This window comes from Myotis daubentonii, chromosome 3 (genome assembly GCF_963259705.1).
Source record: "Myotis daubentonii chromosome 3, mMyoDau2.1, whole genome shotgun sequence".
Classification (NCBI taxonomy): domain Eukaryota; kingdom Metazoa; phylum Chordata; class Mammalia; order Chiroptera; family Vespertilionidae; genus Myotis; species Myotis daubentonii.
This window is the reverse complement of record NC_081842.1, coordinates 68,330,744-68,343,467: the sequence shown is the minus strand read 5'-3', so window position 1 is coordinate 68,343,467 and position 12,724 is coordinate 68,330,744. Positions and strand designations below refer to the sequence as shown.

At 40.1% G+C, this 12,724-nt stretch overlaps 1 protein-coding gene across 1 annotated transcript; it reads right to left on the bottom strand.

Annotated features, from left to right (window-relative positions):
• Nucleotides 1-9,912: 9,912 nt before the first annotated feature.
• LOC132229274 (dynein light chain roadblock-type 1-like) lies at nt 9,913-10,278 on the bottom strand. Its single transcript, XM_059686001.1, has one exon. The coding sequence runs from the start codon at nt 10,258-10,260 to the stop codon at nt 9,937-9,939; it is 324 nt and encodes a 107-aa protein (XP_059541984.1). The 5' UTR covers nt 10,261-10,278; the 3' UTR covers nt 9,913-9,936.
• Nucleotides 10,279-12,724: the final 2,446 nt, after the last annotated feature.

Below are 12,724 nucleotides of genomic sequence, written 5' to 3'. Positions count from 1 at the left end.
TGGGACACGGTTGAGTTCTGGATCTCAAACAGCAGGACAGTTGGCAGATGACACTAAAGAATATCCCCAGGGATAACAACCCTGGAGAGGAACAGGCACTGGGAAGACACCAGGGAAGGCCCAGGCAGGGATGGGACTATTCAGGCCAGGGTACACTTGGATGGCCACTGCCAGTGGGGACCGGGGGTGCCTGCCAACAGTACCCACACTCTCCAGGGGGTTTATGCTGAAGGTCAGGCCAGAAGTGTCTTTGACCCTGAAGGTAGATGAGGCCCAGGACAGGCCAAATGAGGACTCAGGGGATCACAGCTCTGGCCCTAAGCAGTGCTGGCCGCTGATGCTGCTGGGCGGGGCCACGGCCACCCAAACCTGGGAAGAAAGTAGCCTTTAGAGTCTGAGGGACAGTAGGTTCTTGTTCCAGACTGGCCCCTGAGGGGCAGGCCTCAGGTACTGGCCTGGTGGGTTTTAGTCAGAGCCTCAGTCACTGTGGTATGTCTTTGGCTGCAGGACCCAGCTCCTGGTCCTAGGTCAGCCCAAGTCTACAACCTTGGCCACTGTGTTCCCATCAGTGACTTGCATCCCAGCAGTGTGCCAGTGGCCTGGAAGGCAAATGGCAGCCCTGTCACCAGAATGTGGAGACCACCAAGCCCTTGAAACAGAGCAACAAGTACACAGCCAGCAGCTTCCTGAGGCTGACATCCGACAAGTGGAAATCTAGCCGCAGCTACAGCTGCCAGGTCATACACAAAGGGAGCACCCTGGACAGTCCTGAAGATTGTTCTTAGGATCCTGAGTCCTCCCACCTTTTCTCCAGCTCCTCACTATTCCCCTAGGACCTCAACACAGGTCAGCTTAGACTGGACAGGTCTCACTCTCTCCCAGTTTCTACTTCTGCTTAATAAAGATTTAATCATTTATATACAAAAAAAAAATACTGAACACTGCTCACTTAAAGTATAGGCAAAGGAGACCACCTTATGAGATTTCGAGTCTTTCTTAAAGGAAGAACTCCTTACTAAATAGCTCTCTGTGAAGTGCCTAAACATTCCAGCCATTGCCTTTCTGAGAGTTCCTCTTAAACTGCTGAAAGCAATAGGACTAAGCCTTCTTCAATCACTAATAACTGGATTTTAAACTGGTTTATTAAATGTATTATCAGTTGCCTTGCAGGATATTGAGAGGTTTGAATTTAGAATAGGTAGGTTTTCATGGACAGGACTTGAGAGGATCAAAAAGAATAGAGAGAGGAGGCGGAAGGGTTGACTCAGAGCTGGCAGACCCCAGATGTTTGTGGAGTGCCAGTCTTGCCCTCTGGCTCCTGTTCTCTCATTCTGGGGTAGGCTTACCACATCCTCCCTACTTATCTTAAAGTGTTTTTTTTTCTGAGTTGGAAAGAAGCAGCTTAAGCTTTGCATATTCAGACTGGGAAAAGTGTAATTATTTGAGTCACTTAGAATAATAACACAATCACGTAATTGTCTCACTAAAAAAAAAAAAAGAAAAGAAAAATTCCAGATTGGTGGTAAACCTATTTAGAGACAGAGAAAAGAAAAAAATAAAACTTTTGTGCTTAAATAAAATTAAAACTGAAAGTGAGGATTTCCAAGGGGGAAGAGGTAAAAATGTATTAATCACCAAGTAGATAACATTTCATAAACACAGGTTCAAAGAGCATGAAATCCATGTTACAACTAGGGTTCATTAGGCTTTGGTTAAAATAGTTTTTCTTGGACCAACTTTCCTCTATTGTTATTCTTAACTTACCAGGAAAGAAATTTTACTTTTTTAAAATAAAGCTTCCTAAATTAATTTCTCACAACTGTGATGTTGTTTCTCAAAACATTCCAGATTTAACCTCAGTCTTCCCACCACAGTTGCTCAGGTTAATGAACTTGCACAAAGTCATGCAGAGCTATTATTCGATTCTAAGCAAGCCAACTCTTGTGCAAACATCATATTCATTTGAGCCTTGTGAGGTCGGGAAGGTATTTAAGCCCATTTTGCAGATATGAAAAATGAAGCTGACTTTCCTCAGGCTTCCTGCCCATGCCTTCTCTGTCCTGTTTATTCATCCTGTGGACTCATCTCACATCCTACTTGTCAATATATCCTGTTTGCTCTGTCAATACACTCAGACTCCAACTCCTACTCCCAATACTACCACCTGGCCTACACCATCATTATTTTTTTCTCCTGGATAGTTGCTATAGCTTTCTAATTCGTCTCCCGCTTCTGCTTTCTCCCCCTTATAATCTATTTTTAATACTGTTTTAATATAGAATTCAAGACAAATAATGTCATTCTTCTGCATAAAATTTCCAAGTTCTTCCCATCTTATTTAGAGTAAAAGCCAAAGTATTTACACGGGCTTTCAATCTCTACGTGATTGCACTCCTTAACACTCTCAGAAATATTCTTTCTCCTAATCTTGCTCTGCCAACCACACTAGCCTCCTTGCTATCTCACCTACACACAGACATGCTTCTATCACAGGGCTTTGGCACTGACTCTTTTCTCTGTCTCTCCCTGGAATGTGTGTGTGTGTGTGTGTGTGTGTGTGCGTGTGTGTTTCAGATAGTCACATAAACCCCATCACCATCTACCATGCAATATACTCTACTTGTTTATTTTATTATTTGCCTCCTTCCAGTGGTTCTCAACCTTCTGGCCCTTTAAATACAGTTCCTCATGTTGTGACCCAACCATAAAATTATTTTCGTTGCTACTTCATAACTGTAATGTTGCTACTGTTATGAATTGCAATGTAAATATCTGATATGCAGGATGGTCTTAGGCGACCCCTGTGAAAGGGTGGTTCGACTGCGAAAGGGGTCGCGACCCACAGGTTGAGAACCGCTGCTTAGACTGTAAGCTTCATGAGGGCAGAGAATTTTTTTTTAATCTTCACCCAAGGACATGATTTTTATTGATTTTAGAGAAAGGAAGGGAAAGGAAGAGAGACATCGATCAGCTGCATCCTGCGCTTCCCCAACCAGGATCAAACCTGGGTATGAGCCTGACAAGGAATTGAACCCGTGACCTTTGGTATATGAGATGATACTCCAACCAACTGAGCCACACCTGCCTGGGCAAGGGCAGGGATTATTTTTTATCTGTTTGTTTGCTTTCTTTTCTTGAGTGCCAAATACAAGCAGTCAATGCATATTCCTTGAACAAATTTTTATGCTTATACATTACGAAAGGGAGGAATACAGACACCTTTGCATTGGAACACCCTTCCTGCCTATGGGAAAGTGTGATTGAACTAGAGAGGAGGAAAGGGACTTTTAGAAATTGGCGGTCATGAGGCCTAGAAGAAGCAAAATGAATTTAGAGCCAAAAGAATGAGGTTTGATTTCCATTCCTGACATTTAGTAATGTGTGATCAGTTACTTCATCTCACTAAATTTGCATTTTCTTAATTATATCTTACCGAGGGGTTGTAAGGCTCAAGTGCAAGTTAATGTGTTGAGGCATGTGTTCTCTGTGATCCCAAAACTCCCACTGAAATAGCCCAGGGCTCATATCCTTCATTTCTTTCCAATTCCTTTTCACCCTCACAGTCAGCCTCACCCTAGTCCAGACATGGACATCAGACATGGGGCTAAGTAGGAGTGCTGGCAGTTGGAGCTGCCTTTGACTGAGTAGAGAAAAAACCTGCTGGGCCTTGTTCCCCAGTACACCATCCAGAATGATTTGGCCTTTCTTTGCACTGTGGATAAGGCAAAAGGAATAAAAGTTGATGTTCTTGCTATTTAGCATTTGGCTTTCTGAATAAGGTTTTGCCATCTTGCTCTGGAGTATAAACAGCCATAACCTGCCATCCAAGATGGCAGAGGGCGCTCCAAAACACTTAAAGGGAAGCCAAAATTGATTTCCCTGAATTCTCTCCTTAGAGTTATGCTGCTTTACCACATATCTGATGATATGTCATGCTATTAAAACCGTGCCAGAACTCGAAAGGCTCCAGAGAACACAACAGATGCTTTGGTGCTTTCAACTAAAAAAAGTTAGTCCTGATAGTGGAAAATTCAACTCAAAAAGTTGGAACTCAAAAGGGAGTTATGTTTTTCTGGAATTTGCTTTCACTTTTTAGTCCAACAGCAGAAAGGCATTGAAGCCCAGCTGCCCAGATGAGGTACTTGAGATACCACCTGATTCTGTATCTGCTGTTTAGTCTATATCTCGTAACGTCCTAAACTTGTATACATGTTGGCTTCCCTTCTTATAAATCAAAGACAATATTCTAAATATCTCATGTAGAAATAAATCATGTGATGGCTTTATTTGCTTTTAAGTAATATATTAGTTAATAAACTAGATGGCTCTTCCATAATAAATAGCAGGGAACTCTAAAATTTCAGGGATAATGAGCAGTCTGATGAGAGCTCATTGATCCTATTGTGTGGATGGGAGTGCACCGACCTGTGTTTGTGAAAACTGTCTAAAAATATCCTATGTCTGAGATTTTGTTGCCTTTGGATTCCTCCAGTATTTTTTGTGGTTTCCCGTCTTAAGTCCTTTATCCATTTTGAGTTTATTTTTGTGTATGGTGTAAGTTGGTGGTCTAGTTTCATTTTTTTGCATGTATCTGTCCAATTTTCCCAACACCATTTATTGAAGAGACTGTCTTGACTCCATTGTATGTTCTTGCCTCCTTTGTCAAATATTAATTGGGCATATTGGTTCGGGTCGATTTCTGGGTTCTCTATTCTATTTCATTGATCTATGTCTGTTCTTGTGCCAGTACCAGGCAGTTTTGAGAGGAATCCAAAGGCAACAAAATCTCAGACATATGCTGAAGCAATTTCTTCCCCGATACAGCTCCTAGGGCATTGGAAACTAAAGAGAAAATAAACAAATGGGACTACATCAAAATAAAAAGCTTCTGCACAGCAAAAGAAACCATCAACAAAACAACGAGAAAACCCACTGCGTGGGAAAACATATTTTCCAATGTTATCACTGATAAGGGTTTAACCTCCAACATTTACAAAGAACTCATGAAACTTAACAAAAGGAAGATAAACAATCCAATCAAAAAATGGGCAAAGGACCTAAATAGACACTTTTCAAAAGAGGACATTCAGAAAGCCAAGAGACATATGAAAACATGCTCAAAGTCACTAATCATCCGAGAGATGCAAATCAAAACAACAATGAGGTATCATCTCACACCCATCAGAATGGCTATCACCAACAAATCAACAAATGACAAGTACTGGAGAGGATGCAGAGAAAAGGGAACACTCGTGTACTGCTGGTGGGAATGCTGACTAGTGCAGCCACTATGGAAGACAGTATGGAGTTTCCCCAAAAATTTAAAAATGGAACTCCCATTTGACCCAGTGATCCCACTTCTAGGAATATATCCCAAGAAGCCAGAAACACCAATCAGAAAGGATATATGCATCCCTATGTTCATAGCAGCACAATTTACAAAAGCTAAGATTTGGAAACAGCCTAAGTGCCCATCAGCAGATGAATGGATTAGAAAACCGTGGTACATCTACACAATGGAATACTACACTGCTGTAAAATGGAAGAAACGCCTACCATTTGCAACAGCATGGATGGAAATGGAGAGCATTATGCTAAGTGAAATAAGCCAGTCAATGAAAGAAAAATACCACATGATCTCACTCATTTATGGATAATAAAGGCCATTATAAACTGATGAACAAAAATAGATACACAGGCAGAGCAGCATCTAACAGACTGTCAAACTACAGCAGGAAGGCCAGGGAGGACTGGGGGGAGGGAGGGTAAGAGATCAACTGAAGGACTTGTATGCATGCATATAAGCATAACCAATGGACACAAGACATTTTGGGGTATGGAAAGCCAGGGGAAGGTCAAGGGGGGAAAAAAGGAGACACATGTAATACTCTTTGTAATACTTTAAGCAATAAAACAAATTTTTTAAAAAATTGTAGTGTATAATAAAAACAATAATAATAATCCTAAATAAATAAATAAAAATATCCTAGAATCTTTTCCCCCCTTTTTTGCTTGACCCAGTGGGTTTCTGTGGCTGCCCAGGCATGGTTGGAACCCCTTGGGTAAAGGAAATGCTTCTCTCTACTTTGCCTTACAGCTAACTTTAATTTACAAATCCCTTGGAAAGAGAGAATGCATTTCTTGATGGAACTTCAAGCCTGTTAACTTGTATTTGATGTGACTGGGTTTTATCCCCAAGGTATGATCAGAAGCCATTATCTTGTATAAAAGGCTAGCTACAGTTTGAGGCCTAGAGTTTCAAGAGTCGATGGACATTAATGCCCCTGGGTGAGCTGAAACCTCCTGATGTATATCATGTGAGTCATGGAAGAAGCATAGAAATTCAGAGTTAGAGGTTAAGACAATGAGGCCTAGAAATGTCAGGTGACTCACTGAAATCACACAAGCCCTTTACCAGGATAGATGAGAGAACCAGGCAGCAGAAACTCCCAAGGTAGCTACAAAGACTCTTGTGTGGCCTGACAGAATCTGGTTAGGGTACTGATTCAGCAGAACAAAACTATTTTCTACATTTAAATATGGTTTTAGAACCTCAGCACTTACTGGAACCCAAAATTTTCCCAGACTGTTTCCCACTGAATGAGGGTCAAAGCTATTTCCATCATTGTTTTTTGACAGACCTCCAGCTTCTTTGGCAGTGAACAGGTAAACATCTGGTTTGATATTCAATATGTAAAGTTCTGGGGAATTCTTTCCTCTGTCTAAAATAATTTTGTTTTCAGCAAAGCTATTTTTTTCCTTGTATCTTACTGTGAGTGGGCAAGTGAGAAACACATTCTTGGGTAAGGAGGGGAAGTTTCCAGATATATCAGGTTAAAAACAGCAGGAAACCCCAAGAACCACTTATGAAGCTAACACTTACGAAGCCAGACTTGAGTGAATTTCCAAGCACTCTCATTGAAAGCTAAACATATCAGAGAAAACATTTCAAAAGTGACCAAAAAGATGAAAAGAAAGAAAACACGTGATTTCACAAGTTTGGGGCTCATGCTTGGCTTGGCTTTATTAAACAAGGAAATGAAATAGAAGTAATGATGTTAGTAGTTGAAGTTTGTGATAATTCCAGGGGTGGGCAAACTTTTAGACTCCAGGGCCACAATGGGTTCTTAAACTGGACCGGAGGGCTGGAACAAAAGCATGGATGGAGTGTTTGTGTGAACTAATATAAATTCAAAGTAAACATCATTACATAAAAGGGTACGGTCTTTTTTTTTTTTTTTAGTTTTATTCATTTCAAACGGGCCGGATCCGGCCCGCGGGCCGTAGTTTGCCCACGGCTGAATTAGACTCTATACCAATGAAGTATTAGTGCCATTACATTTCTCCTTACTATATTATACATGTCTTTCTGCCAGTTGTGTTTATGGTAATAAGAACAGCATGTACCTTGCAGTGGGTAGCATTTACCGAGCACTGTTTCAGCTATCCAATTGCACTGAGTCCTGAGAGATAGTTGCAAAGGGGAGGCTCTAATCAAAACCTTTTCCTGAAGAAATTTAGCATGTAAAATTAATCTACAAAATTAACCTACCTGCATATTTTTTTTAAGTCTTGTGAACCTTCATGAAATAAGGTCATAAATGGGAAATAAAATTTAGAAATGGATTTATTATCATTCAATTTATACTTTGATTCTATATAATTACAATGAAATGATATGATATCTTGGATATGGAAGATAGGGAAGAAGATTGTTTATATGTTGATCGCTATTGAAACTGGGGTTCATTATACTCTTCTCTCTACTTTTACATATGTTTGGAAATCTCATAATTCCAAGTTTAAAAAAAGAACCAGTTTCCCACTTTGTTACTGACTACTTGAGTGTGGTCTTTCATTTACCACATCTTGGTAAGCAAGAACACTATTATCTCCTCTATTTTCACAATCTATTTATCTTTGCCACCTTTTCACCTGGATTCCCAATAAAATCTTTCCTCAATCAACAACCTTTAATTATATTACTCTTGAAAATATAATCCCAAATGCTCTGCTCTCATTCTCCCATTAAAGTTCAGGTGTTAAAATGATTATACAGTCACTCTCTTAACAAAGGTCATAATAGGAAAGTAGTCAGATGGGATTTAGTTTGGGATTCAAAGATCACCATGATCAGGATACCTGGAAGAGATTTTTGCAATTGTTTCCTTTACCAATTGGGGTGACTCTCTTTACCTGCAATGCTTTGTTGCAGATGATAAAGTATGAGTAATGATACTTACTTCATACCTTCTGGGAGTATTACTGTCTTTCTCAATAACTAGAGTGTCCCTGCTCTTAGTCTGAAGAGCAAAAGTGAGGGAAGGAGAGAAAATTAACTTATTATTTCAGCATCCAGAAAACACAACATTTTGTAAGAGCCAAATCTGACGATCAATTGATGGAATTGAATTTATCATTGTGGTTGATATGAGTGCTCACCTTTTACTTGGTTATGATTTTCCCAATTTACTACTTTTTAAATATACATATTTTAAAACTGCTTTAAGTCACTTAAATATACATATTTTAAAACTGCTCTTGGGGGAAGAGGAAGGGCAAATTTGACCCAGTGTCTAGGAATATATCCCAAGAAACTAGAAACACCAATCAGAAAGGATATATGCACCCCTATGTTCATAGCAGCACAATTTACCATAGCTAAAATTTGGAAACAGCCTAAGTGCCCATCAGCAGATGAATAGATTAGAAAACTGTGGTACATCTACATGATGGAATACTATGCTGCTGTAAAAAAGAAGGAATTCCTACCATTTGCAACAGCATGGATGGTCCTGGAAAGCATTATGCTAAGTAAAATAAGTCAGTCAGAGAAAGATAAATATCACATGATCTCACTCATTTGTGGAATATAAAGAACATCATAAACTGATGAACAAAAATAGATCCAGAGACAGAAAAGCATCGACTAGAATAGATGCTCAAACCTCAGAGGGAAGGTAGGGGAAGGTGGCGGTAAGGGGAAGAGATCAACCAAAGGACTTGTATACATGCATATAAGCCTAACCAATGGACACAGACACCAGGAGGGTGAGGGGGGTAGTGGGGGGATAAGGACACATATATAATGCCTTAATCAATAAAGAAAGAAAAAAAGTTAATGTTTAAACTACTACAATAAACCCTCGATTTTGCGGACCACGATTTAACACACAAAATTTCTGGTCAATATGTCATATGTGAAAATTAACACCTGGTTAATTTTTAAATGCTTTTAACCAAGATTTTCTTATAATCACATTAGCAGGTTATTTCTTGTTGTTAACTGTAATCTACATATTTGAATTCAAGAGTCACCACTCATAACCAATGCTCAGTGAATGATAGCACGTGATCACACCGCATCGCAAGTGGCAATCAGTCTGGTCACAGAGCACGACTTCTTTCTTTTTTTAAAAAATATTTTATTGATTTTTTACAGAGAGGAAGGGAGAGGGATAGAGAATTAGAAACATCGATGAGAGAGAAACATCGATCAGCTGCCTCCTGCACATGTCCTACTGGGGATGTGCCCGCAACCAAGGTACATGCCCTTGACCGGAATCGAACCTGGGACCCTTGAGTCCGCAGGCCGACGCTCTATCCACTGAGCCAAACCGGTTAGGGCTATGACTTCTTTCCTTCTTTCTTTAAGTTTCAGTTATTGCTAGTTAAAGGAAAGCAGCCTTTTCCAAGGGCAACACAGTAAACAGAAGGTCAGAAGAAAGCAGGATGTGGGCCTCTCATAAGCTCATGTTCCGAAACCTGAGCTTGAGGAAAGAGGGCCCTCCTGGGAGCTCAGGGCAACTGGTCAGCAGAGGGATGCTTTGGTGGGATCTGCAGCCCACTCTGGTCACTGGGTCGGTCTACATGGGCTCTAAGACAATTTCCACTTGCCTGTTGGTTGACATCATTAACACTATTATTATCATTAACTTAAGAAATGACGCATGGAGCGAAGAGAGTGGCATATTTAGTTGGATTCTGAATTACAATCAGGAAGTAGTCTTTATCAGGTGTGACCATAATTTCATTTTTCTTGGAGCGGATTTGAAGGAAGGTGAGGTCATTCTGGGGGTCAACTTCACGTGTGATGATCTGTGCCTTCAAGATGAAGTTGTGCATGAGGTTGGCATACTGTGTAGTGGTGGGATTGCCTATGGTGCTCTTAATGGGAATGCCTACTGTGTTCACCACAATGATTCCTTGCACTCCCTTCTGTCTCTGAGGATGCTTCAGTGTCTCCTCCACCTCTGCCATCTCAGATGGATGGGTTAGCTCTGCCAGGGCGTGACTTGCTGCAGCAGTTATAACTCAAGTCCATGTTCCCATGTGCACTAAGCCATGCCCCAGTCATGTGCATTTGTTTACTCGAGGTGACCTATTCAGGATAAATCTAAAATTATAGTAACACATACAAAAAACTTTTCTGTGAAATTGAACTTTTCATACATATTTAATTTCAATTACACAAACTAATTTGTCAATTTTTTAGCATACACATTTGCAAAACCTCCTTCCAACCCTTCCCTTTCCTCATCCCTTCACCTATCCTCCTGCTCCCATTACATCCATTCCTCTACAGTCCACTAAACAGAAGCTAAATCAGATTAGGGGGAGGTAGAAATCCTAGAGACTCATGACCACAAACTGTTTATGAGATAACAATAGTTCCTTGATTTAGAGAGAGAGAGAGAGAGAGAGAGAGAGAGAGAGAGAGAGAGAGAGAAAGTGAGAGAGAGAGAGAACTAATTTATTATTGAACCAGGATAATAGTCAGGGTAGACCCTTGCTAAAAAATCTCCCTTTCCCCAACTCTGCCAAGAAGGTAAAAGCACAAAAACAGGAGAGGGCCTCTCCTGGTGCATTATTGCCCTGTTTCATCCCTTCCCCTTATAGTGTTTCATTCTACATCTTCTCCAAGACTCCACAGACTTTATCCCATTCTAAAACCACTGTTTCTTTCTAAGATCCTGAAAGTTATTTTCTTGGTACCTAGCCCATAAGAGAGACTTAGAAAACGCTAGTTCCCTTTACTTTTATATTGTGAATTAGTACATTAGGTCACTTTCTCCTTAACTAAACAGTTACTTCCAATAAGGAAATTTTCATTTTAAAAACATAGAATTCTGGGAAAGACTTATTAACTGGGCAGAAATCAAATATTGGTCATGAATGACCTCATCTGTTAGCAGACATGTTTTGTTTGGCCTACAAAGTATTTTAACAAAATTGGAAAATATTCTTTAAAAGTGAGTAATCTGACTCAGTTTTTGTTTTGTTTTTTTAATTATAGATCTTCTAGAACAAGTATGTCATACTCCTGGCCTGAGGGCCACATGCAGCCCACAATGAATATTTTTGCGGCCCAGACAATATAACGGTATATAAGAAATGTTTTAATAAAAACTTCATAATGTAATTTTTATATCCTGTTATACATAATTATTAATAACGAGTTACAATGTTCACTAATGACTGATTACTGTAATTGTGTTGCATTCATTTCCCTTACACTCCTTACACATAGGTGCACCATTTCCCCCCACTAATACTAGCAGCGAGTATTTTAGCAGCCTATTACCACGTCATTAGTGTTGGACTGACTCTTTTGGTGTGCTCAACAGGAAATATTTTGCTTTCATAGAACAAGAAAAATAGGTTTATTTGCATTATGATTATTAATTTGTGCAGCTATTCAGTGTCTGGTAAGTTAATGTTCAATAAAAAATATTTATTTTTATTAAAATGTTCTATTATTTTATGTTAACGATTACTCATTTGTTTCAACCCTTTGTATTCAGCATGTCTCTATCAAAATAAACCTAGATTTCTATGAAAAATGCAGCTTTTGTGTTTTTGCGGCCCACATAAACTTAAACCTTGTTTATTTGGCCCGTGTTAGCCTTTGAGTTTGACATGCTTGTCCCGCAGACTGGATCCGGCCCGTTTGAAATGAATAAAACTATTGGAAAAAAAAAGACTGTACCCTTTTATGTAATGATGTTTACTCTGAATTTATATTAGTTCACACAAACACTCCATCCATGCTTTTGCTCCGGCCTCCGGTCCAGTTTAAGAACCCATTGTGGCCCCGAGTCAAAAAGTTTGCCCACCCCTGTAGAGGGTCTCCTCTTGCACAAACCCACTGTTTTCTTTAGGCTGCCATGGCTCTTGGTTTGCCAGAGACCCCACCACATATTGTCTTATACTCAGGCTGCTTCACTCATTTGGTTCCCTGCTTGACCCCTCATAGAACTTGGATGTGCAACTTCTGATCAAAAGAAATGAACGTACTAGTATATCTAGATTCCACCTGCCCCTCCTCCAGGGAGCTTCTGCTGAGTCCCACCCCACCATATCCTAGGCAAGATTTCCTCATCTCATGGCTCCATGCACTCCTACCGGTCTTCCTCTTTAATTTCTCTGCCCCCCTCCCCAGAAAACTGCAAGTTATCCTGGATGCAGAGAGCTAAATGTTCTCTGTTATCCCAGCAAGGTCCACATGATAAAGAATGCCTGGCAGGAAGATTAGGTCTTGCCAGCTCAGTATGTGCTTCTCCTGGTATATCCTATGGAGATAGAGTAGTATCCCCTTACCTATGGCTTCTCTTTCTGCAGTTTCAGTTACTTGCAGTCAAACCACGGTCCAAAAATATTAAGTGGAAAATTCCAGGAATAAACAATTCATAAGTTTTAAATTGCACGCTCTTCAATCATCCCT

Excerpts from the sequence above, each read along its gene's own strand:
- LOC132229274 (XM_059686001.1), bottom strand. The coding sequence starts at position 10,260 with ATGGCAGAGGTGGAGGAGACACTGAAGCATCCTCAGAGACAGAAGGGA.